The sequence below is a fragment of the Lissotriton vulgaris genome, chromosome 1_1 (genome assembly GCF_964263255.1).
Source record: "Lissotriton vulgaris chromosome 1_1, aLisVul1.2, whole genome shotgun sequence".
NCBI lineage: Eukaryota > Metazoa > Chordata > Amphibia > Caudata > Salamandridae > Lissotriton > Lissotriton vulgaris.
Window position 1 is genome coordinate 657,412,242 of NC_141685.1, and position 24,705 is coordinate 657,436,946.

General features: G+C 45.0%; 1 protein-coding gene across 3 annotated transcripts in view; it reads left to right on the top strand.

Annotated features, from left to right (window-relative positions):
• The window catches only part of SAMD13 (sterile alpha motif domain containing 13), a 346,193-nt gene extending 328,323 nt beyond the window's left edge, over positions 1-17,870 (top strand). For 2 of the 3 annotated variants that reach the window (XM_086954289.1, XM_086954290.1), the window contains one exon: positions 16,843-17,869. In XM_086954289.1, the coding sequence (XP_086810415.1) occupies positions 16,843-16,986 (144 nt within the window). In that variant the 3' untranslated portion in view covers positions 16,987-17,869. Of the gene's footprint in view, positions 1-16,842 lie in introns of all 3 variants that reach the window. The other variant, XM_086954291.1, reaches the window with a different exon arrangement.
• The last annotated feature ends 6,835 nt before the right edge of the window (positions 17,871-24,705 follow it).

The window sequence follows — 24,705 nt, forward strand, 5'->3', positions numbered from 1 at the left end:
GAGACAAATTATCCAACATGGTTATTGCCTAGAACTCACAGCTACCCCACCAAACATCCCCCCCAAACAGCGTCCAATGAGTCAAGATCATCTGACATTGTTAAGAGAAGAAGTTCTAGCACTTCTACAAAAGCATGCAATAGAGAAGGTCCCAAAAGATCAACAAGGAACAGGAGTATACTCTCTATACTTCCTGATCCCCAAAAAGGACGGGTCCCTAAGACCAATATTAGACCTCGGACCTCTCAATGCTTACATAAATTCGGAGCATTTCCACATGGTCACGCTCCAACAAGTACTCCCTTTACTGAAGAAAGGGGACTTTCTTTCTACACTGGATCTAAAAGACGCTTACTTTCATATCCCAATTCACAAAGCCCACAGAAAATACCTAAGATTTGTGTTAGAAGGACAACACTATCAGTTCAAAGTCCTTCCGTTCGGTGTCACAACAGCACCAAGAGTTTTCACAAAATGTCTAGCTGTGGTGGCAGCACACCTAAGAAGACAACAAATACATGTCTTCCCATACTTTGACGATTGGCTAATAAAGGCCAAGTCAAAAGAAGAATGTCTTCGCAACACACAGAAGACAATTCAATTGCTGCACCACCTAGGGTTCACGGTGAACTACAAAAAATCGCACCTGCAACCAAACCAGATTCAACAATACCTGGGGGCTACAGTAGACACAGAAAAAGCAATAGCATACCCCAACCCAGTCAGGATACAAACAATGGTCGGGTTAATACAAAGATTTCAACCACAACACTCACTACCAGCACAAGTGTTTATGCAACTATTAGGCATGATGTCCTCATGCATACTGCTAATACCACATGCCAGACTTCAAATGCGTCCACTACAGGAGTGTCTAGCGACACAGTGGAATCAGGCTCAAGGTCAGATTACAGATCTGGTGTTGGTAAACGAACGGACGTACCGCTCTCTGAAGTGGTGGAACACAGAAAACATTTCCAAGGGACGGTCGTTCCTAGAGCCAATTCCACAAGTAATAATAATAGCGGACGCATCGCTCTCAGGATGGGGAGCGCATATGGACAAATACACAGTGCAGGGGAAGTGGAGTGTGCAGCAAAAGAAACTGCACATCAACTACCTGGAACTATTAGCAGTGTTTCTAGCACTAAAAGCTTTCCAAATGCAAATAACAGGCAAGGCAGTCCTGATCAGAACAGACAACATGACTGCAATGTATTATATTCAAAAACAGGGGGGGACACACTCTCTCCAACTATCCAAACTAGCACAGGACATTTGGAGATGGGCCATTCCTCAAAAGATCTATCTGTTAGCAGAACACCTACCAGGAGTTCAAAATCAGATAGCAGACATCCTAAGCAGACAGTCAGAACAAGTACACGAATGGGAGCTGCACGACCAAATACTGCAGCCATTCTTCCAAAAATGGGGGCAACCAGAGATAGATCTGTTTGCCAATCATCAGAACGCAAAATGCAAAAAATTTGCATCCAGGTACCCACACCAACGGTCCCAGGGCAACGCACTATGGATAAATTGGTCCAACAAATTTGCGTACGCGTTCCCTCCTCTACCACTAATTCCGTTACTGGTTCGGAAGCTGCAGCAACACTCAATGACAATGATACTAGTGGCACCCACGTGGGCAAGACAGCCGTGGTTCACCACACTGCTACAACTCTCACAAGTACCACATCAAAAGCTAAGATTATTACCCATGCATCTTACACAGAACCATGGAGAAATAATGCACCCAGATCCCAAACAACTGAACCTAGCGATCTGGCTCCTGAGGTCATAGAGTTTGGATATTTAGATCTACCACCAGAATGTATGGAAATCATTAAACAAGCAAGACGTCCTACCACCAGAGCATGCTACGCAGCAAAATGGAAAAGGTTTGCTATACACTGTAACAGTAAGCAAATCAACCCTCTGGACGCATCCACTAAACAAATCATTTGCTATTTACTACACTTACAGCAATGTAACTTAGCATATACCTCTAGTTCATCTCGCAGCTATAGCGGCGTACCTACAAAACAGACAACATCTTTCCCTGTTTAAAGTACCAGCAATTAAAGCTTTCATGGAAGGACTCAAAAGAGTCATTCCACCAAGAAGACCACCTTCCCCAGTCTGGAATCTCAACATAGTACTTACCAGACTGATGGGGCCACCCTTTGAACCTATGCATAGGTGTGAAATACAATTCCTCACATGGAAGGTGGCCTTCCTCATAGCTATCACGTCACTTAGAAGAGTAAGTGAACTGCAGGCTTTTACAATTCAAGAACCATTTATGCAGTTACACCAAAATAAGGTGGTTCTTAGAACAAACCCAAAATTCTTACCAAAAGTAATTTCAGCATTCCACATCAATCAGTCAGTGGAATTACCGGTTTTCTTTCCAAAACCACAAACAGTAGCAGAAAGAGCCCTACATACATTAGATGTTAGAAGGGCCATATTGTACTATATAGAAAGAACACAAACTTTCAGAAAGACAAAACAGCTATTTGTTGCGTTTTCTCCAACACACAAAGGCAATCCCATCTCTAAGGCGGGCATTGCCAGATGGATTGTAAAATGCATTCAAATATGCTACTTAAAAGCAAAGAGAACATTAACTGTTCCTCCTAGAGCTCACTCTACACGTAAACTAGGGGCATCTATGGCATTTTTGGGAAACATCCCACTAGATGACATATGCAAAGCAGCTACCTGGGTTACACCACACACCTTCACAAAACACTATTGTGTAGATGTGCACACAACACAACAAGCTAGAGTGGGACAAGCAGTATTAAAAACTTTATTTCAGACAGTTGCAACAGACACTGGCGACCACCGCTAGGGAGAGAACTGCTGTATAGTCTATTCATAATGTACCATCTGCAGCCCATATGCCTCGAACGGAATATGCTACTTACCAGTATGCATCTGTTCTTGGCATAGAGGGCTGCAGAGTGGTACATGCCCTCCCAGCCTCCCCGGAAACCTGTGTCTGTTCCAACATTATTCTTATTTAGATACACTTACATGGGCATTCTTATCTGTATTCTACTACACTACTCCATCTAACCCTACTATGGCAAAACAATCTAAGGATGGAGCCGATGCCCATGCGCACTACCAACTAAGGGAGGAGTCACCAAGATACAAAAGACTCTCCAAGAGAAAAACAAAGTGCAATCATCCGAGCCCAACACCAGATGGCGATCTATTCATAATGTACCACTCTGCAGCCCTCTATGCCAAGAACTGATGCATACTGGTAAGTAGCATATTCCTTACAAACCTTTCTTGTGATGGTAGTTACTCCATTTCACATTGTCTGGCAAAACATAGCCCTCCTGATGTTTCTTGCTCTAACTCAACCTTTTTAAGGAGGAGGAGAGACTCCACTGGCTGGATCCTGAAAGGACTCTAAGCTTCTACCATGATCACAACAGAGAACACCGGGTGGACGACTGGCTCTTTGTTGGATTCACTGGATCAAAGAGCGGTAAGACTGTGCAGAAGAGGACTCTCTCTTGCTGGATTGTACTCTGCATTAAGATCTGCTACACTGTGACCACAGTGAAGGTTTGCAGGCTCATTCTACCATAGCGAAGGCTGCTACTACTGCTTTGGCTTCTGAGGTTCCTGTTCTGGATATTTTTGAAGGTTGCTATGTGGGCGCCCCTCCATACGTTCCCAAAGCACTACTGTGTGGACAGTCAGGTCAGTCGAGAATGGCACTTGACCCACATGGTCGTGAGAGACTTTTTGGTTTCCACCTCCTGGGAGGAACAGTTTGTATATCTATTGAAAAGGTGTAGAATCTATCATTAGCAGCATCTATTAGAAGAAAGTTTAGTAGACTCTATCTAACCACATATTCTTCACCAACCTTCCCACCTCCCCAATCCGTAAACTGGACTTTTTCATCTAACAATTGGGGATCTGCACACTTGTCATGATCAATCTGATGTCTGGGCTCCTCATCCTCACCGAAAGGAAATGACGTCACCATGCCTAGGTGGTACTTATATGGAGGCCCATGCGTCACTACTGGAGTGGAGCAACATCACCATGGAGATGCATGACACTACCTATCAACTCGAAGGGGTACTGTCAAGATTTTCCTCCTTAAAAAGGTGAGTTAGAGCAAGAAACACATGTTCGATCCAAACTGACTTCTTGGGGAATATTAAAAAGCTGAGGAATCTGCAGGTAGATAGCATTTCTACCAGAGAGGGTTACTGAAGGTAAGGAGCTTGTTCTTCTTGTGCAAATGACCCCTGTCCTTCAGTATCCACTCTAGCTGCCTCTAAAGCCATTTGTAACGTTTTATGTCTGGAACCCGACTCTTTGGGCTGTTAATGGAGCTTCTCCTCGTCAAGTAATAAAAACACTTGAAACTTTGCCAGATTGTTGTAACCACTAGTGAACTGTCTTTTGATCAGTTCAAACCATGTTAGCACAGGTAGGAAACACTTTTGTTACAATACCACCAAACATCAGAATTGCTTAGCAGAAAATGACAACCTAAAAATCTTCTGCTCCTTAAGACACTGGTGACAGCTTCTCCTCCATATTTCTAATCATACTCCTCATTCATCACTTAGAAGCTCTTTCTTGTCTCTTTATTGCTTAACAAATAAAATAAGGTTGGAATCTTTTTTTTTTCAAATCAAATATTTGTTGCAAAGTTATAATAAGCTGTCAAATACAATCATAAAAACAAATAAAAGCCATCTTAAATACTAAAGATACAACAGCGATTTACCACTATAAATTTACAACCATAAATTAAATGTGCAAAAACTATTCAAGACAGCGATGTACAAGATCCAGAAAATGTACAAGCCTCCCAATGAATTGATTGTCTTTCGTGGAAAAACAGTATCTAATTGCCTCATAAATTGGTCTACAGTTTGCTCTCTTAAAACTAAGCTTCAGATATGTTTTCCCTCTAGGCAGTGATCTAGCACTCACCAATTAATCAGGGATCAATACTCGATAACATCACATACAATGGCCCAATACACATTTCCCCAAATCCCTGACGTGCTGGGGGTCAAGTTTTAATGACGTTTAGAAATTTGGTTTCTTCACAGGTTTATATTTAACATTTCTAAATACATAACTAAACCTGTATATTAACTCTCTTTCCTCTGGTCGATGAACAAATTGGTTGAGAAGTTGATGGTAATAATAGGACTATCTAACTAACTATTTAGTCAGCTAAATAATCACAGACTCTCAGTAAGATAATAAAGTTTATCTCAAATAATTTGTCAGTATAAATGCTCATTGCATACGGTTACAATTGAAAACAATAAAAAATTCACAAGAGTGAGTGAAAAACATCAGCAATGCAAACAATGTCATGCTCATCTTCAACATTCGATATGCACATGAAGGAGTGGATAGATTAAGAGACATCAGTTTCAGCAAAATAATGTGAAACAACATACATATGTCGGAGGGGATAGTTGAAGAGACATAAGTTTCAGAGATAAAATTACATTTGCAAATGATTATGCAATGTACGAGTCAGAAGGATAAATACTAACCCAGAGATCAGTGAAATACCACACTCTGGCCATGGAGGTAGTGGGGGTCCCCAGAAATAGAGTCAGGGAATAAAGACTTCGGTGCCAAGAAACAGGACAGGGACAGGAACAGCTAGGCCTCTCTGCAAACCGATGAACAGCGACGCATCACCCCTCTGATCTCTCTCCTCTCAAGTCTAGTCTAACCACACGCAGTAAAGGCACCCCAGTTATACCTAAAACCTACATGTCCGTCCCACATCAGTTGAAACATTTCATGAAATTTGATAGCTCATTGTGGATTTAGGAAGTGGTCTGTCACACCACTAGGTTCCCATTCAGAATTTCTACATGCTCATTATTCTATGATATAAGGTTTGACTCATTCAGTCATTCCAGTACTTGAAACATTTCATTATTTTCACATATAGTTTTCAGCTTTGTCCGTGGACAAGGTCTTAAGTCCCACGCTCAGTCTCATCTTTTGGCAGGCGAACAATGCACTTCGAGCTGAACAACCTTGAACTTTTATTCATCCTCTGCTGCGCTCAGCTCTTCTGTCTGCTTTGTCAGGTCATTCTTGCTCCCTCTCTAGCCTCTCATCTATCAGGCCACTTTACGAATAATGGAGGCCCATACGGCTCATTATGGCAAATGGAACATAAACTTTCATTAATTACATAAAAAAGCTCTTTTCACTGTTTACCACCCATCTTTGCACTATCCCATGTTAGTATATTTCCTAGCAAAGCTTTAGGTAAGAGCAGAATTATTTTTTATTTTAAAACATAATGCAAGATGCAGCCTTGTCATGCACTTTCAAAGCGCAATGTAAATACAGTTTAGTACTTTCATGCTTTATTTTACATTAGTGCATGCGTGTGCAAAGCAGTTTCCCATATGTTTCATCGTATTTTGTGTATTAGTATTACACTGCACGCTGTTAGTACATATTACGGGGGTGTTCAACTGTGCAGGTTTCTTTTTGCGAAAAATCTGCTCCATCAATCCCCCCTCTGATGGGTTCCTGGAGCCATCATAAAATACCCACCATACCAAGTACAATCTTCATTTATCTCAGATGGACAGGGGTCTGGAGATCTGCGCCAGGCAGCCTTTCACACAACACGAGTCATGTGTTACCCTTGGGGTGGGCATGGGTGCTCTCCAGGAAGTCCTGGTGTACCAGGCGGGTGCTCAGCCGTAGTGTTTAGTCCCTAGGTTGGGAAGCCAGGTTAAAGTGTTGCCTGACCTAGAGGGAAAGGCATTTGCTAACAGCATCCCTACCTTTTTGTCTTCTGGGGCACTAATCCAGGTGGGAGGGTGCAGGGCCCCAGTCTAAGGGTACAGACCCTTAGCTGGAATCCCACTTGCAGGATAGAACCCCTGAATTGGTGGGCGAATTGTGCAGGACACCCACCACAGGTGCTCTGACAATTCTGGAAGGGGGTACTGCTCCAGGTGGGAGGGTGCAGAGCCCCAAGGAGGAGGACCGGATGTGGGAAAGCCCACCCCAGTCTCCTGTCCAGCCACCGGGTACAGGGGGTGTCAGGATGTCATACCAGACCTTACAGGAGGGAGAGTGGACCAAGGGTGCCAGGTACCTGAGGCTACTGCCCCCACTCTCTGATGCCACAGAGGTTGGAGAACCATAAAAGGCCTGTGGTCTGGCTCTCATCACTGACAGCTGCCAGTGGCTACTGTGGCTTGCTGTCCTGCTGAAGAGAGTTGCTCCTGAGAGGTAGACAGAAGTCACACCCCCGAGGGTGGACAGGGCCACACCAATGTGTTGGCCATGTGGGTACTTTCTGTTGGGGCAAACCTGTGAGCAAGCTTTGGTTAGGTGCTGCACAGATGGTGTCCACAGGTGAGGAGAAGGGTTCCCCAAGTGTTAGCTTAGTGAGCCCTGAGAGTACGGACAGAGGGATCCAAATGGGTTCAGATTGGCATAGAACTGGAGTATGCCCCTGCAGTTGAGGGCCAGGGTCCATGTTCTATTGCCCCTAGTCGGGAAGCATTTCAAGGTTTTGATGAGTCTATACCTTCCAGCCTGGCTTTAAGTCTGGGTTATCGTAGTTAGGGCCATAAACGTTGACAATCAACCAGTCAATCCCCTTACCCACACACCTAGCAAGAACAAACCGACCCCCAGCGTCTGCTACCACAGGGACCAATTTCAGTTGTGAGGTTGGGCTGACCCAGGTTAGGACCCCCGGGAGTGTGTTGTAAATCCTGCTGCCACTGCGTTACCCACAAGCCCATGAGCCTGCAACATCCTGCTGTTAATGGGCAAGTGAGTTTCCTGCAGAAGGGCCAGATCGTCATGGTGTCTATGTAAGTAGCTAAGGACCTTCCGCAGTTTACGGTAGTCGTTCAGGCCCCGGACATTCCAAGACATCATCTTCAGAGTATGTGGGGTATGTGTAGTGTTTCTTACAGCATTATTAGACATATCAGCAACAGGTTATCTGGAGAGCAGTCAGCAATATCGGCAGCTCGAGTTCCATAGCTGGGTACAACTACCGGCGACACATTATATCGGTTCCACGTCATTAAAATGCACAGGCAGCCAGTCGCCACGTATACCAAAAAGCATTTCGATCCAAGCACAACCTCAGGCAGCACCTCACTTGATTTAACATGCAACCTCCCGCAAACAAGGAAACAAGAACATCCCTCAGCTGCCCCCCCCAATTTGGTCTCCCACCTCCCCACCCACCCACAGCCTACCACCCCCAACCAGGTCAGACAGGCCCCAATACCACCCCCCATCAACCCAAAATTAACAAAATCAAGGTAGTCTTGAAACTGGCTCGCAGTGAAGCCAAACAGCCAAAAGCGCCGGGGCAGAGAACGCCTGTCAGGAGCAGTACCTCCTACTGCTCAGCTACACAAATCAAGTTCGTCCCACAGGCCTGCCCCAGCGGGTAATTCAGTGTCATTAGCAAATCACCCCAAAGTGCCCCGCCACCCCACCTACCCCCTCAAGGCATACCGCCAGCTAGTACCGGCTCAGCATTAGATCGTGCCCCCCTCCCCCTGGCAGCGCCCATCCACAAGAAACAAAACTGTCAGGCGGCACCCAGCCGGGTGTCCGTAGAACTCGTTCCTCGTACCACACCATTGGGGCTGCCATTATCATTCAATCCGCCACTTACCGCCCCATTGGGGGGGCTCAGCGTCTCCGAGTGAGGAGCAACCCCACTCCGTTGGAAGCAAGATAGAGTACCCTACGGACTCCTAATCAGTCCTGCTCATCCATGTGAAAAGCGGAGCCGGAGTCTTCATCGTGGTGCTTCTGGGCTTCCTTGCGTTCTCTAGTCCATTCTTTCAGGGACTTCTGAAGATCTCTGGGGTCCGTAAAGAAGTGAGAATGCCCCTGTTTGGTAATTCGGAGCTTGGCTGGATATAACATAGCGTAATCTAAGCCAAGGGCACGCAGCTGCTTCTTGTACGGTGCGAATTGTCTCCTTTCCTCCTGGACCTTGGCAGTGAAATCCGGGTAGAGGGAGATGTCCATGCCCTTATGTTGCAGCTTGCCTTTGTCTCTCGCCAGGCGCAGCGCCGTGTCCCTGTCTCGGTAGTTTAGAAGTTTCGCTATGATAGGGCGAGGGGGGGCGCCCGGCTTCGGCTGTGGGCCCAGAGTGCGGTGCGCCCTTTCGACAATGAACATGGGCGAAAAGGCCTCCTCACCCAGCAAGACTTTTAAAAGTTTCTCGACAAAGAGTTCCATTTTACCGATTTGGGTGGTTTCCGCCACACCCGTGATGCGGATATTAGATCTGCGCGACCTCGCCTCTAAGTCCTCAGACTTGTCCTGTATGACCTGGAGGAGCCTGCCGAATTGCTTCCTATCTTTGTCCCATTCAGTTTGTGCCTCCTCCGCCTCAGTGAGCCGCCGTTCCGCCATGTCCAGGCGCTCAGCGTGTTTGTCGACGCGCTCCGCCATGCGGTCCATACGATATGACAATGCGTCAATTTTGGTGCCAACAGACGCAATACTGTCCTGTATCCCCTTCACCATGGACATAAGCATGTCTCGTAGTTCTGAGCCCGCCGGGCCAGTCGCTGTGGCACCCTTTGGGGGCGCCTCGGTTGCCGGCGTCTCCGTCCCTTTAGGCCGCCGCCGATCAAAGGAGAGCTTAGCCTGCGTAGAGTCGTTCTTCCCCATGGCAGTCCTGGTTGGGGGATAGACCAGGGAGCAGTGGGCTCCTCGCTCCTCTTCCGGGGGCAGAGGCAGTGGCCGATGAACTCAGGGGAGGCGCACTGCTACCGCCAGTAGCGAGGACCGCTAGGCCAGGTTCACCGTCACGAGGGTCCCAAAATGGCGCCCGCAGGAGAATCACTCCGTTTTCGCACTGCTCCAGCGGGAACTCTTCTTACACTGGCCGTCGCCGCTGCGTCCGCGCCGTCCCTTAACACACAGCACGAAGGGGGGGAGGCCCGCAGGTCCGTCGGCGTACTCTGGTCCGGCTGCGTACTCACTCTGACTCCGCCGGAGCAAGGCCGCCGTTTGGCGACATCCGAAACAGCTACTGCGCTGCCGAGGAGCCACTCCTTTTGGGGACGAGGGTCCAAGACGGGGGGCAGCGGCCAAGGAGAAGAGGGTGTATCAGCGCCAGTCCGCACAAGTATCGGGTCTCTCCCCGTAGGACCGAGACTCCGGTCACGGGGGTTTGCTGCAGCCGCACGTCGGATGACGTCGCTCGGCCCGCTCTCCAGGATAGTCCGCGGCTTCAGGCCCAGTCCGCGACCGCCGAGGCGGCACTGCTCTCCGCCCGGAGATCGTAGCTTTCCAGGGCCACCGACCCTACCGTTAGTGACCAGGGGTCTCAGGTGGAGGAATAGAGCTAAATGCAGAAGTCTGGACACTGTGCAGGATGAGTTAGCAAGATTTTACAGGGGCTTAGGCGAGGAGCCGAAGGCTCACGTGTCCACCATCGACGCCGGCTAGCTCCGCCCTCTGAACTTTTTACTGACATAATGTTGAAATTGCATTTATGCTGCATTTCTATGTGCCACAGCTTTGCCGTCAGTTGTTGTGGAGTCATCCAGTAAACTCACACTATCACAATTTTCATGTTAAACTGGCCTTTGATCTGAGTTGGATCTGGATTTTAAGAGAGTTCCTCAGATTTTGTAGTAGCTCTCAGTTGGATGATACCAAAATTGACACATCAGCAGTAGGGAGTAATCAAATCCTGAAGAAGAGGCACTTTTTTAGAAAATAGCTTCATTGGCAAAAGCTGCTGAAGATCGATTGTCGTCGAGCTTGCCAGGTTGCTCAAGTGGGAGTCTCAGTTCTGTATAATTCTCTCTGCCTTTTGAAGTACTAAACAAATAGAGCTAAATGTATTTAGCTCTTCTTTGATCTTTTTCAATTGTAATGTTTGCCCTGTCAATGCATTGGATTGCTGTCCTATAGTTTTTGCCATTTTGGAAAGTGTCGTTCCCATAGCCTGCTGGACTTGGTATACTGGTGGCGTTGAGATGTTGTCTGAAATTGAGTTATTACGATGATGGTGAAGCCGTGAACTAGAATACAGATCTGGGAGCAGGGGGCTATTTAGTTCAGGTAGCTCCTCCAATAAAGCTGTATTATCCAGAGATCTTGCAAGTGAGTTGTGTTATTTATGTAATATAGAAGATTAATTTATTGGGAATGCCTAGTCTGTGTCACCCTCCGTATTACTCTTTCCCTCATCCATTGGATCCTCTTCATATATAGAGTCTGTTTCTGATTGGTTAATGTGTGAGATTACATTGGTTGGAGAAACACTGACTATGGCCACTGTTGTAATTGTTTTGGTAGGAATGCAAAATTTTGATGGAATTATACTTGAAAAATTAAGACCTGAGGCAATAACCTCTAAGTTAGAGGCTTTGTCCATTAGGGTCTTGGATTGGGTGATGTTGGGTATTTTCTTAGTACTCACAGAGACTACTGACTGGGAGACATCAATTGAAAAGCACTCTTTAATAGATTTATGGATGTTTTTGTCTTTCTTTTGGTGTTGTTAATTGTGGTGATTCTTGAGACAGATGTATAGAGTCAGTAGACTGAACCCTGATCTAAGGTGGATAGCACCAATATGGGAGCTTGAGGTATTCTGTCCTCATCTATTGTAGATCCTACATTGGTGGCTCTGGTGATATTGTCAGACTTCACAAGCCAAAAGTTTTAATTAGCATTCAAAACCTCCTTTTGAGAGCATGTTTTTATCAGCTGTCTGACGATTCTCCTGACTTGTCCATGGGCATGTATCTCTTGCTGGGAGTGATTAAAAGAGCCTATAGCCCAGTTTACGTCCGCGCTATTGAACCCTAAAGGCACAGAGATCACCGCCTAACCTCTGCAGACGTGTTGGGTGAAACCTGGTGGCTTCAGGTGTGTCTCCCGTCTGCCACACATTGCACCCACGCCCATATCAAAGCACCTACCTGCACCCCTGTGCCATCCCGGACACCCCATCTGACCCTGACCACAAACCCAACCCCCAAGCTTTCTACAAACTCTTCCTCAAGGAACACCTCACTCCTCTTTACCTGAGCCCGGTGCAAGAGGCATACACGTAGCCATTCACGGAGTCGGAGGGGCTCTAAGAAGTGCAAATTGCCTCATTCCTTCCATCCAAGCTCCCTTGCTGCTACCACTGATGCCCTAGACCAGTTGTTAAAGAGGTTTTTGTCAGGAGGCCAGAGTAGGAAGCAAGAAAAACCCAGGAGAGCTTCCCGGACCCCCAAAGCTACTGGCTCCCACTCTGTAGGGCAAATCTGACCCAGCTGCTGACTGCGAAAAACGGCTCGGCCGGCACCTGTGAGCGGATTGCTGGTGACCTAATAGCTTACCATGGTAGGGGGCAGTAGGGAAGAGGTTGGCGCAAGGGCACAAAGGGGAGGAAGACAAAAGAAGGTGGAGTGGGTGCAGCGGGCAGGCACAGGTTTACAGCTAAGGCTGGCAAGGTTCAAGCCCGGCTGGAGGAACCACCAAACGTTCAAGGGCTCGAACGAGCGCAAGCACGCAACACACGCTGCACGAGCAAGGTAACGGAAGGATAGTGTTTCTGAGCGAGCCTGAGACAGGATTGGAATCAATTACTGTATGAAGTTATAGGGTGAAAGATATACCAGTTTTTTTAGGTCTCGCGCCTGCGATGCATATGGCGAAGCCATATGCCATCGCGCAGGCGCGATACTATTGCTGTCGGGTCTGCTTCCCAGGAGACAGGAGATGTCACGAGCACGCTCTGGAAAGCGATCGGCGCCGGCCGCGCGCGCTTCCCCATCTCCTGTCTCTCTGGGAAGCACACAAGCAAGCCCAGCAAGCCCCGCCAAGGTAACTTGAAATAATCTTTATTTCTTGTACAGACTGACGCTCGGAAACACTCGATGTGAAGTTCTCCTAAGTCATTTAACCTCGCTTATGGTGAAATTAATCTAGTGACTGGTGGGTGTGGGTGCTGGGCTAATCGCATCGGAGCTCCCTCTGGCGGCTTGTGATTGTAGTGTAGCCGGAGACTGAGCTCCCTCTATCGGCCGGCGCCCTTTGCTGTTGCTCTGAAGGAGCCCCCCTCAGATGCTGCGGCAGCCTCGAATCGCGCAGTGTTGTCCCTGGACAACTGCGAGAGGAAACGCCAGACGCTATAATGTAATGCTGGCAAACAAAAAGTTTTCACTACGACGCGCTATATAAAGGTCTCATGTGGAAATATTTTACACCAAGGGTGACTTTGCAGAGAAAGGCCCACTATCCGTGGACTCTGTGCTTTCCATCCCCAACTTACAAACATATCACTGCACGAGCAGTAGCACAATTAAACAGAATAACCCAGCCCAAAGTAGCAGTTGCACACCATGGCATTATGGGTATGCAAATGAGCCCAGGAACGGCTTCTTTCTCCACATTGCAGTATGCGACCTGTAAAAATTGAAGGCAACATTTCAAGTCTCGTGGGAAAAAAATGTCAATTTTGCCATGAATCTCGCGTTTATTCAAAGACAGTTAAATAAGTCGCACACACTTTCTTTGAGACATTCAGGACCGGCGCAAAATACAATTCAGTGTCAAAATTACATTCTGTTCGTTTTTCATAAGTAGACGTGCTTCGCTGGAATTCATTCGCCTTGACCCATCCCCGAGATGAAAGTTAACATTGAAGTGCTTAAAAATTATGACACAAAAAAGTAGTTTGTCAAAGGCCAGTGCTGCTGTACGGGGCGCACTTTATAGCCAGCCAGCAGACACCACTGATGTTTATTGTGGCCACGATCTGTATATTTCACAAAGTTTCCAGCAAGCAGAGCCTGTGACTCTGTACAGGGTCCTGAGATTGCTTGCACCCCACCTGCTAGGGCTTTAATCACAGAAATGTAGGGCCTCAGTCGCGGCAAGAAGGTGGGTGTGATCTGTTCTGTGTTGCCGACCAGCAGACCCTCTGAAGCTCATTGCTGCCCCCATCTGTACATTTCAAAGAGATGCCTGCCAACAGAGTACACAGTCTGCAGGGCTAGCGCCACATCTCTTACGACTTTAATCACAGAATACAACATCTCCAGTTCCCGCAAGATGGTCTCAATGGCACCCTGGGGGGCGCTGGGCATAATTTGGGTGTGGGGGTGATTGTCCCTCGTCAGTCTCCTGAAGGGGCAGGGCTCTCTTTGAGGGCAGCTGCGCGCCCTCCTGCCCTGTCTCTTCCCCATGGTTGGAACTCTAGCTCCTTACAGATGACACTGCGCAGCGCGGCTCTAGGCGCTGCTTGGGTGAGGGCAGTTCTCTGCAGACTGCTGTTCCGATGACAGTTTGAAACCAGTGATTGACTCGGAGGCAGTTCTCGGTATTTTCCACAGGTACAACAGTAGTTGTGTGATTGTGTTAATAGATTTTCTTTTCCTTCAGGAGGTCGAAGTGAAGTTCTCGGGACTCACTGCTACAACAGTAGTTGTGTGATTGTGTTAATAGATTTTCTTTTCCTTCAGGAGGTCGAAGTGAAGTTCTCGGGACTCACTGCTACAACAGTAGTTTTGTGGTTGTGTTAATAGATTTTCTTTTTTTTCAGCAGGTCGAAGTGAAGTTCTCGGGACTCAGTGCTACATAAGTAGTTGTGTGATTGTGTTAATAGATTTTCTTTTTTTTCAGCAGGTCGAAGTGAAGTTCTCGGGACTCAGTGCTACAAAAGTAATTGTGTGATTGTGTTAATAGATCTTCTTTTCCTTCAGCAGGTCGAAGTGAAGTTCTCGGGACTCACTGGGCACCTTCCTCAGTCATATGAGGGCCGGCCATTTTAACCTCACTTTTGGTGAGATTAATCTAGTGACTGGTGGGTTTAGATGAATCTATTGACTGCTGGGCTAATCGCATCGGAGCTCCCTCTGGCGGCTTGTGATTGTAGTCAGGAAAAGAAAATAGCCAGAGAACTGCCCTCACCCAAGCAGCGCCTAGAGCCGCGCTGCGCAGTGTCATCTGAGGAGGGACAATCACCCCCACACCCAAATTATGCCCAGCGCCCCCCAGGGTGCCCTTGAGACCATCTTGCGGGAATGAAGGCCTGGACTCGACAAACTTAATGTGGAGAAAATGGAGGGGCATGATTGAAATAGAGAAGCCCGGGAAACAAGGCAGATTGATTGGAATGAGAGGATTCAAAGCGCAGTAAACTCCAAACCATTATGGATGTCCTGTAGCGCTTGAAACGGTGTAATCTTCATAGAAGCCACCAGTGAGCTTTGTGCAAGTTCAAATGAAGAACAGGGGGCAGAAAAACAGAAATCTAGGACAAAAGTTTGGGAAATGATATTAAGAATGAGCAGAGTGGGAGGAAAGTGAAGGCAGGTTGGGGTGCTTGCTAGAATTTGAGGAAGAAGTAGACGTGTGGGTTGTAAAGAATAAAGGAAGGCAGGTATGTTGTACAGAAAAAAATACTTGGTATTGGCACTTCACAGCTCGCGTAATTATTAATGGCATTTGTGTTATTGCTCATGCTGAGTTCCTGGAGTAGGAGATGTAGATGTTTGATCACTGCCTGCATAGTTATGATATGCAGACTCAGGACTCGAATCCAAGCCCAGATCACCAGGATCCTACCTTCTCCGGAGTTGAAAACCCATGTGTTCAAGCAACTTCCATAACTGTGTAGCCTCTTCAGTGCTATCTGCTCCTAAAAGGAGGAGGGGGTAGGGTAAACATGGTCCTTTCCAAGGGCAGTGGTGTTATGGGTTAGTCCACCGCTGTGCTCAAAGGCAGTGAGGTACATTTATTTTCTCCCACATTTTCAGTGGGTACTTGCTGTCCTGCAACAACGTTTGCAATTGTGAACTGGGCACCGGGGCAGTTGTCCTCTATACCACATTGAAAACTAAATGAGGTGAAGGGTCCTTGTGATAGCTGCAGTAGCACCCCCTCTGCTTCTGAATAGGGTGCTGGAGCATGTTTAGCTGTCCTGGTCCTTCTTGGCCTACAATGCTTTGAGGTACTGTCACCGTCTTCGAAATTTAGGGGCAATGGATTTCAGGACACTTGATAGTTATCAAACCAGTACCATAAGATCCAACATACATCCTTAGAAATCAATGACATTTCCTGAAAAAAACTAAAGTTTAAGACAAGACAAGGTTGAGCATGGTTTTAATAGTGGCTACAGTGCAAAACCAAATTGTCTGCCAGGGTTTCTGTTGCTTTGTCAAGCCTCGCCAAAGTTACCAGCAAATTAAACAAGCATTTGCAATGCTGCAGGTGTCGCATTTACTAGAGTTTGAGTTATTGGCATTGTAGATTACAATGCCTTTTATTAATGTGTTGGTTTTTTAAACAAATAAATAAAAGGCATTGCCATTTACAATGGCAATAGCATAAACTCTCGCAAATGCGAGACCTATTGCATTGTAAATGCTTGTTTAATTAATGGTGCAATCCAACTACTCACATTGGACACATTTTGTAAAAATGTATGGCTTCCCTTTTGCACTAATAAAAGCTTTTACTGCCCAGATACATTGATCCCAAATTAATAATAAAATATAGTAGCTTGTGGTTATAGTTTCACATGGTATTTGGTAATTCGTGTTTCTTCTTTCACACATGGAATTATGCCACCTACACAGTTTGTAATAAGAAAGAAAGAGCACGCTTATTGACCCTTCATGGCTGATATTTTGTTTGAAATCTGGATATATTGTTACCATTAGGAGGTATATGCTATGAGGAAAAAATGGGTGCCATTGTTGGCAGTTTGTGCTGCTCATTAACTGTCTGATTCTGTCTGCTGCTTAAATAAACGTTGCTTCTTTCCTTCTTTTGTAGGAAATCGATGGTAAGTCTCTGCTCCTCATGACTAGAAATGATGTCTTGACTGGACTTTCATTAAAACTGGGACCGGCTCTCAAAATCTATGAATATCACGTGAAATCTTTGCAGACACAACATTTAAAGAACACTTCGCCCTAATACGCAGACCCATCAAGGTCATGAAATGATACAAAAGTGATTTGGTTTCTTAACGATGGAACAAGAACGTTACTAGAGCAAATATATGTATAGCACATTGAAACCAAATTAGCATTTATATCCTATTGGATAGGTTAGGCAATATGCTTGAAATGATCTGTGGGACATTTTCACATACTTTCTGGACGTGAGGCATTTCCTTTCTGGGCCTCCATCCAATCATCAAGAAAATTGATGACTAAGACGAAGAAGCACCGGATTGGAATGTCTTCAACAGAAATGGGATGATTTTAGACAGAGGCTTACTTAAAAGCCTGAAAAAGAAGTTCAATGACTAGACCTCTGACACTTTTTTCACCTTTTAAATTTTTTCCAGAAATTATAAGCACAGTAAGCTTCTGCTAATATTTCTACTGAACAAAGTAATATATTATTTAACATTTGTTTCAATGCAAGTCATTTTATATGATTAAAGTAGATTTGAGCATATCGCAATATGTGAAAAAGTTTGATACGTAGATATTTTTATTGAGTAGGAGACACTGCTCAAGACCAAATCCCGCGTGTCATCATGGATGCTGCATTCAAGTTTTAACAGTAGACCTATCTAAAGATGGCTGCTTTTGTTTTTTAATTTCGTTTTTATTGTCTTATTTATATTTATAGTTTTTCCTGTAAAAATGGTGAAAGTGCTTTGAATACTGATTTTTGGATCAGATTTTTAATTGACGTCTTCTGGTGTTGTTCTAAATACTTTTTGATGTTATGTTTGATTATGTAAAGTACTTGAATAAACTGCGAAATTGCGACATTCTGCAAGATGGCTGTCATTTATCCTATAGTTTAATTGCCTGGATCTCGCGTTTCGCTGTCATTAATTTCATGTTGCAATATACAATTGCCGTTTACAGGTACGGCATGGTAACAGGCTCGAACAACAATAGTGTTTAACAGTGCTTTGTCATATTGTTATGCCATAGTAGTCCCACCATTTCCATTCACACTTCTTTGGACAACCGCCGGCCTCAAAAATCAACTTCTCCTGGTGTGCACACCAGTTCAATCCTGTACGGCAACCTTTAACAGTCTGCATCTTTTTTTGCTTCCAGACTCAGACTCCATGAGCCCTGGTAACACAACACAGGGCATCAACTCCAGTGGACAGCCTCAGACAGCAGAGAGTATTTGACCCACGTCATTCCAAAAAGGTCTCAGTGCCGGGCACTCCCAAGCATCATGAAAAAAGTCTGCCGCGGGAATTGTGCAACACATCTGAGCATACATGTAGTAAGCATTTCAGTGTGAGTTATTTTGCGTGTAAGTAATTGAACTGCACCATTCGCAGCTCCAACAAAATCGTCGGCTCCCTAGGTGCCATGCAAGCCTTGCTCCAGTCGACCTCATCTAGGCCCCCTACCCAAAATGCCCACCTCTACCTCGCCTTCTCAAGACCGTCCAGAGCATGAATTACTAGGGAACAATATAACAGAGAAGTAACCCCTTTGCCTAACCCTCCCTAGAAGATTTTCTCCTCTAGTGGATTATATTGCAGTAGGGCTTTGCCCGGGATCTCCTGAGCCAGCAAGGCATGACACATTCGGTGATATCCAAAGAACTGCAAATTAGACAGTGAGTACACATCTCTCATGTACGTAATACCATTGTGATCTACTGGCAGGAAACCCTCCACTGACAAAATCTGGCCAAGCCATGGTCCGCTCCATAGAGGGGTCAGGGATGACTGATGAGACGAATAGCCGTCCTCCAGCAACTGAGGGATACCCGTATACAGGAAGGCAACTTACCCGGTAATCGCGCCCCATAGAGGAGGTTGAGCAAACCATCTATACCCAATGAGCATATTGCCAGCCGGTATCCCACCCACCCTCCAGTGAACCAGTCACTAATCTGCACCATGTGTGATACAAGATAGTATAGGTACAGGTCAGATATACCCAGGCCACCGTCGAAAGATACCTTGTGCCGACCCGCAGCCCACATGATGATATGTTGAACTAAGTGCTACAACAGATTCTAAATGATTACCAGACTGCCCTAGCCCTGATTTGGGGATGAAATTAATTGGCAACTGTGACACAGTTTCCTCAGTTACTTTAAGTAATATTAAAGGGGATGCAGTACACCAACGGCTCACGCAGGTTACCAGTGTGGACCAAGAGTGCAAATGTTAGACATGGTCTCCCCCCGCACACTTTTTGCCTACCTTCTCCACTTGCCGGACCTCGTTTTTGCTTGCTTGAGGACTCTGTGCACTTTACCACTGCTCCATTCTAATGTGATTGTGCTCTCTCGCTTATACATGGTAATATTGGCTCATCCCTAATCGTAATATTTAATTTACTAACAGCCCCTAGTAAAGTGAACTACATGTTCCCAGGGCCTGTAAATTAAATGCTACTAGTGGTACTGCATCACTTATTGTGCCACCCACTTAAGTTATTACAGAGCCTGTGCGGCAGTCTATGCTGTACTTTTGACCTGGCAAGATAAACTTCTTCTCATGCCAATACCTTTAATTTGTATACATATATCACCCTTTGGGTAGGCCTTGGATAGCCCAGAAAACAGGGTGCAGTGTATTTAAAAGGCAGGACATGTACTTTTAAGTTTTACTTGTCTTGGTAGTGAAAACGTCTCAAAGTAATTTTTGACTACTGCCAGGCCTATCGCTTCCATAGGATAACTTTGGGATTACCTTATTACATTGTTTAAGTGTAATTCCCAATTGTGAAGAGATAGACTTTCCAGGTTTGGTGTCTCTGGAATCAAAGTTTAAAACAATAGCTTATGGTGAAGTTAGATTTTAAATTACAATTCTGAAAGTGCCACTTTCAGAAAGCTGGCATTTTTTTTACTTTAGCAATTTAGTGTCTGCTGCCTGCTTCTGATACACATCTTGGGAGGGTGATATATGGGCTTAGTGTATTCCCCCTAGACAGCCACACAGAATGGGAGCTTAAATGTTACTTGATGGGCCATTTTGGCAGTGTGAGATGCAGGAGCCGGACTTAGCCTCACCTACACCTAATTAGGCTGTGTCCTGTCCCCAAGCAGAGGGCTGCATATGCCCTGTAGTGAGTCTGGAACCAGGGCAGGAAGGTAGGACTTCTGTCTATTTCAAAGGACTGTCTTTGAAGTCTCCCACACTTCAAAGGCACCACTGGGTAGAAGTGCTGCACCTCTGACACCACCGCTTCAGTACACTTCTGGCCCTGTGAAGACTGTGAGGAAGGAGGACCCCGTTGCTGCTGAAAGACTGCCAGCTGGCTTAAGTCTCAGGAACATAAAAGACTTACAACTTACCTGCTTCTCCACTTGGACTCTGCCATCTGTGACTCTGCCCTTCCAAGTGGTAGCACCCCAATCCTGGACCCTGAGGGACTTGCTTCAGCGAAACCCACGCATCCTCTGTCTAACTTGCGCATCTGCACCTTTGTTTGAATCATAACCAGTGTGTTGCCTCTGTTGCATGGATCCGAACTGGTGCATCATTCCTGTTGCATGGATCGGAACTGGTGCAACGCTCCTGTTTCATGGATTGTAACCCATGCATCACTCCGGTTGCGTGACCAGAACCAGCGCATTGCATCTGCTGCGTATATCAGCTCTGACGCATCACCTTTGGAAGCCACACTGCACAAAGTCTCCGCACCTCCAGCTATTTCATCAACGACTACAACACGCAATCTCCACATCGCATTGCAGCTCTTCACTCATCATAGTCTATGTATCATCTCTGCTGTGTGGACCACAACGGTGCATCGCCGCCACCGATGCATCGCTTCAGCAGCGACCAACATCTTAGACATCGATGCAGCCACGATAAAGTTACTTTTGTTCACCAGGAGTCACTGGGTCTCTGTATCCAGCCCGTGCTCCATCATGGTCGGCCTAAACATTTGACTTTGTCCCAATCCGGCGCGACCAGATATCCATAGTAAGAGCTTATTGCTTCTAAGCGCTATTTTACAGTATATAATTTAAAAATTCATATAGCAAGTTCTTTTTATTGGATTTATGCTGTTTTAGTCTTGTTTTACTTTTTAAATTAAGTTCTGTTTTTCTACTTCTGGTTACATCTGATCTCAAGAGGGAGAGAGTTCCAGATTTTGGGGCAATTCCGTAGAAGAATTCTTTGAAGGTTTTCTTTTTCTAATTTTTGTTACTTAGGTAGTATGGAGCTTGTGATTCTAGAGCTTCTATTTCCGATGGTGTCAGTTTCTGGGACACATAGGAGAGTGTATTGTGGTGTAGCACTTTATTTATCATGCATGCAATTTTGATATGGATCCTAACCTTATAGGGTAGCCATTTCTGTGACTGGAGGCCAGAGGTGATATGGTCACTTTTTTTTGATCCGACGATGAGCCATGCTGCCGCATTCAAAGTAGTGTTTAGTGGTGCAAGTGTAATTTTCACGATGCCCACACGGGTAGCACAACCATAATAGCATTTCGATAACACATGGACTTGGAACGCTGTTTCGAGGTTAACCAAGGGAAGGAAAGATTTTAATTCCTTAGTATATGCAATTGATGGCTAGCTCTTCGAGTGGCAGCACTGATGTGATTTTGCATGGAGAGGGCTTTGTCTAAGGTTACGCCGAGGGAAGTAGAAGAGTCAATTTTGTGTGGTGTACAGTTTAAGGCTGTAAGATGTGGGATCCAGTGTTTGATATTTGCGGTGAGATCAAAAAGTATTCTGGGCATTGAGTTTGAGGGGATAACGAGTCAGCCAATGTTGTGTTTTGGTCAAGGTGTTATTGAGGATATAATGTCTTTGGGAGTGACAATTTTCATGCAGCATTGAGTGTCGTCTGCAACATGTGGTAGGAGATATGGGCAAGTTTGAGAATTTATCTTAGGAGCTCCATATATAGGTTAAACAATGTCAGGAGAGAGTAGAGCTTTGGGGTACACCAAGTGACACTAGAGACTGATCTCAGTGTCAAATATCGCTGGCAGGTCAAGTAGGATTAGTAGGCAAGATTCATTCTTATAGAGTGAACATAGGACATCGTCAACAATGTGGAACAGGGCAGTTTTGGTGCTATGATTGGGTTGGAAACCAGATTGACATTGATCAAGAAGTTGGAATTGCTTAATGTTATTGAGAAGCTGTGAGTTCACACAGAGTTCACGAGAGTCTGGACAAAGTTGGGATGTTGGAGATAGGGCAGTAATGGATGGGTTGGACTGGTTGGAGCTGAAGCCTAGGCATGTATAGGTCAAGATAATTTGGGAGCCAGAACTATTAAGCCTCGGCTTAAAGGCAATTCTGAAAAAGATAATGCCAAGTAGGGACCAGCGTCTTCTTTAAAATGCTGGAACAAACAAAAAATTAAGATACAACAATTAAAGTGAGCTGATCTCCACAACCGGAGCCAGCTGAAAAACATTATTATTTGCATAACCATTTTACACTTATACAGCTTGAAAGATATCAGTACACTGATACACGTCCTTCTTGTTTGTTTCAGAAGTCACCCAACATAACACTTGTAGAGCAGGAGATGACTAGAACACAGGCACAAATAGTATGTCAAACCTAGAAAGGACTCACAATGCACATCTGTCATCTTCATAACAAAAAGGAAGAGAAATTCAACAACCAAAATCCTAATTCAAAAAAGAAGAAAGTGGCAGGTATTTTCACTCAATAATCCACACATATTGATGACGCTCCTTTAGAGTTAGAAGTGGGCATTAACACTGCTAGACTTCGCAGCAGAGGTCACAATAGTTCTACAGAATCATCAGCAGTTTCTGGTTATGATAGCAACTAATGAATGTATTCTGTTAGATACACCAGATCAGCGGTTCAGCCCTTGTGACAGACTTTATGATTTGGACATCCAAATTAAGGGTGACATACCACGTACTATTAAAGTATTAAAGTATTATTCTGGGAAAAATTAACAACCTCCTATGACAATCTCTTGGCTGAAGTGGATTGGCCACCTGAGTTGGCTAGAAAAGTCCCACAAGAGGAATATGTAATTACACCTTCCTTATCTGTTCTTTTTCCTGAAGTTGTCAAACAAGTGTATGCTGCAAAATGCACTCTTGCAGAAGCCCCAGCCTTATACCACAATCATGTAGGCTGGGATAAGGACTCGCCATATCACCTTAGACCCATAAGGTCCAGCACTGAAGTGCAACCAAAATATAAAATTAACCATGAAGCAAAACTCCTGGTCAGGGAATTTTTTACTACAATTTGAGTAGAGAGGCATAGTACTGCCTTGTTATTTTAGCAATGAACAATCCGCTATTTCTGGTAGCTAAATCAGATAATTCCTATTGCTTAGTCCTAGTCACTGACATGTAAACAGTCATACATGCACCTTTGCAATTAAAAATTCACATAGTGCAGCACTAATGAACAATTTGGCGCCACATGTACTAACAATTCTCTTTGTGATGACCAAATAGCAAATTTTTGCGATTCGATATTTGGTAATTACAAACACTAATGTACAAATGTGTCTTACACATTTTGTGATTCCCAGTGGGTAGCAAATTGACCTAACTCATGACTATTAATGAACTAGGTCTCAGTTTGTGACCTTTAAGGAATCACTAAAATCACAGGGATGGTGGCCTGGTGGGGTTAGCAGACCGCCATGCCTATGATTGCTTTTCAATAAAGTAATCAAAAAAATGAAGCCCATTTTTCTTAAAGGAAAGCAGGATGCATTTCACAAAGAAAAATTTAAAGTTTTCTTTGCATTTTTAAGAGTAGGACGTGGTCCATGAGACCACAGCCTACTCTTAAAAAATGTTTTTACAAACATTCACAAAGGTGAAGGAGTCCCTTGGGGACTCCTTTCCATTTGTGAATGGGTTACCACCTACTTAAAGTAGGTGGGAAAATTTGAATGTTTTGCATTTCGGTCAAAAAACATTCACACTTACCACTGCAATTTGGTATCAGGATGGGAGATACTAAGCTCGCCTCTCCCTAATACCAAATCGCAAACCCAATTTTAGAATTGGTAAAAGGTCACCGAATCAAAGATAGGGCTTTGCACATGTGAAATAGCAGTTTTTATGTTCCCAAACTGGCCTATTCAGTGAATCGGCCCATTTGCGACCACAAAAATGCTTTGTACATCTGGCGCATAGTTCACAAAAAATATAGAACCACTTTGGACATTTCCAATGGATTTTTCTGCCAAAATATAGCATGTGAAAGCAGAGAAGTAAAAGGCGTTTACTGCTCTAGGAGTCCAGAGAAAATACAGCTGACTTCTCAGGGTATAAAAACAGTCCAGGTCTGTTTTGTAACTGAGTAACATCGAGTGTACATGAAATTGATTCAGAACTATTGTCCTACGATGATGACTTAAACACACACTTAGCCAGAGTAGATCGCATTATTTTTGGATTTGCTGAACATGTCTATAAATTCAATTTTCAAAAACAAAGATTGCTTTTCTCAATGTCCTAGTTTTCGGATACAAGTTGTTAAATGAAGGCAAAAGCCTTGCACCACATTTCTTGGAGAAATGTAGCCTTGAGCAACAACCAAATACCTTAAAACGCTACAATCACTGTTAGGCTTTCTCAACGTTGATCGAACATACATAACAGACAACGCACAATGGGTTAAACCGTTGTATGTATGGATTCATCCTGACTTCTCCGGAGCACATTGGACATCAGAACACGCACAGATTCTGTGAGAAATGGAAAC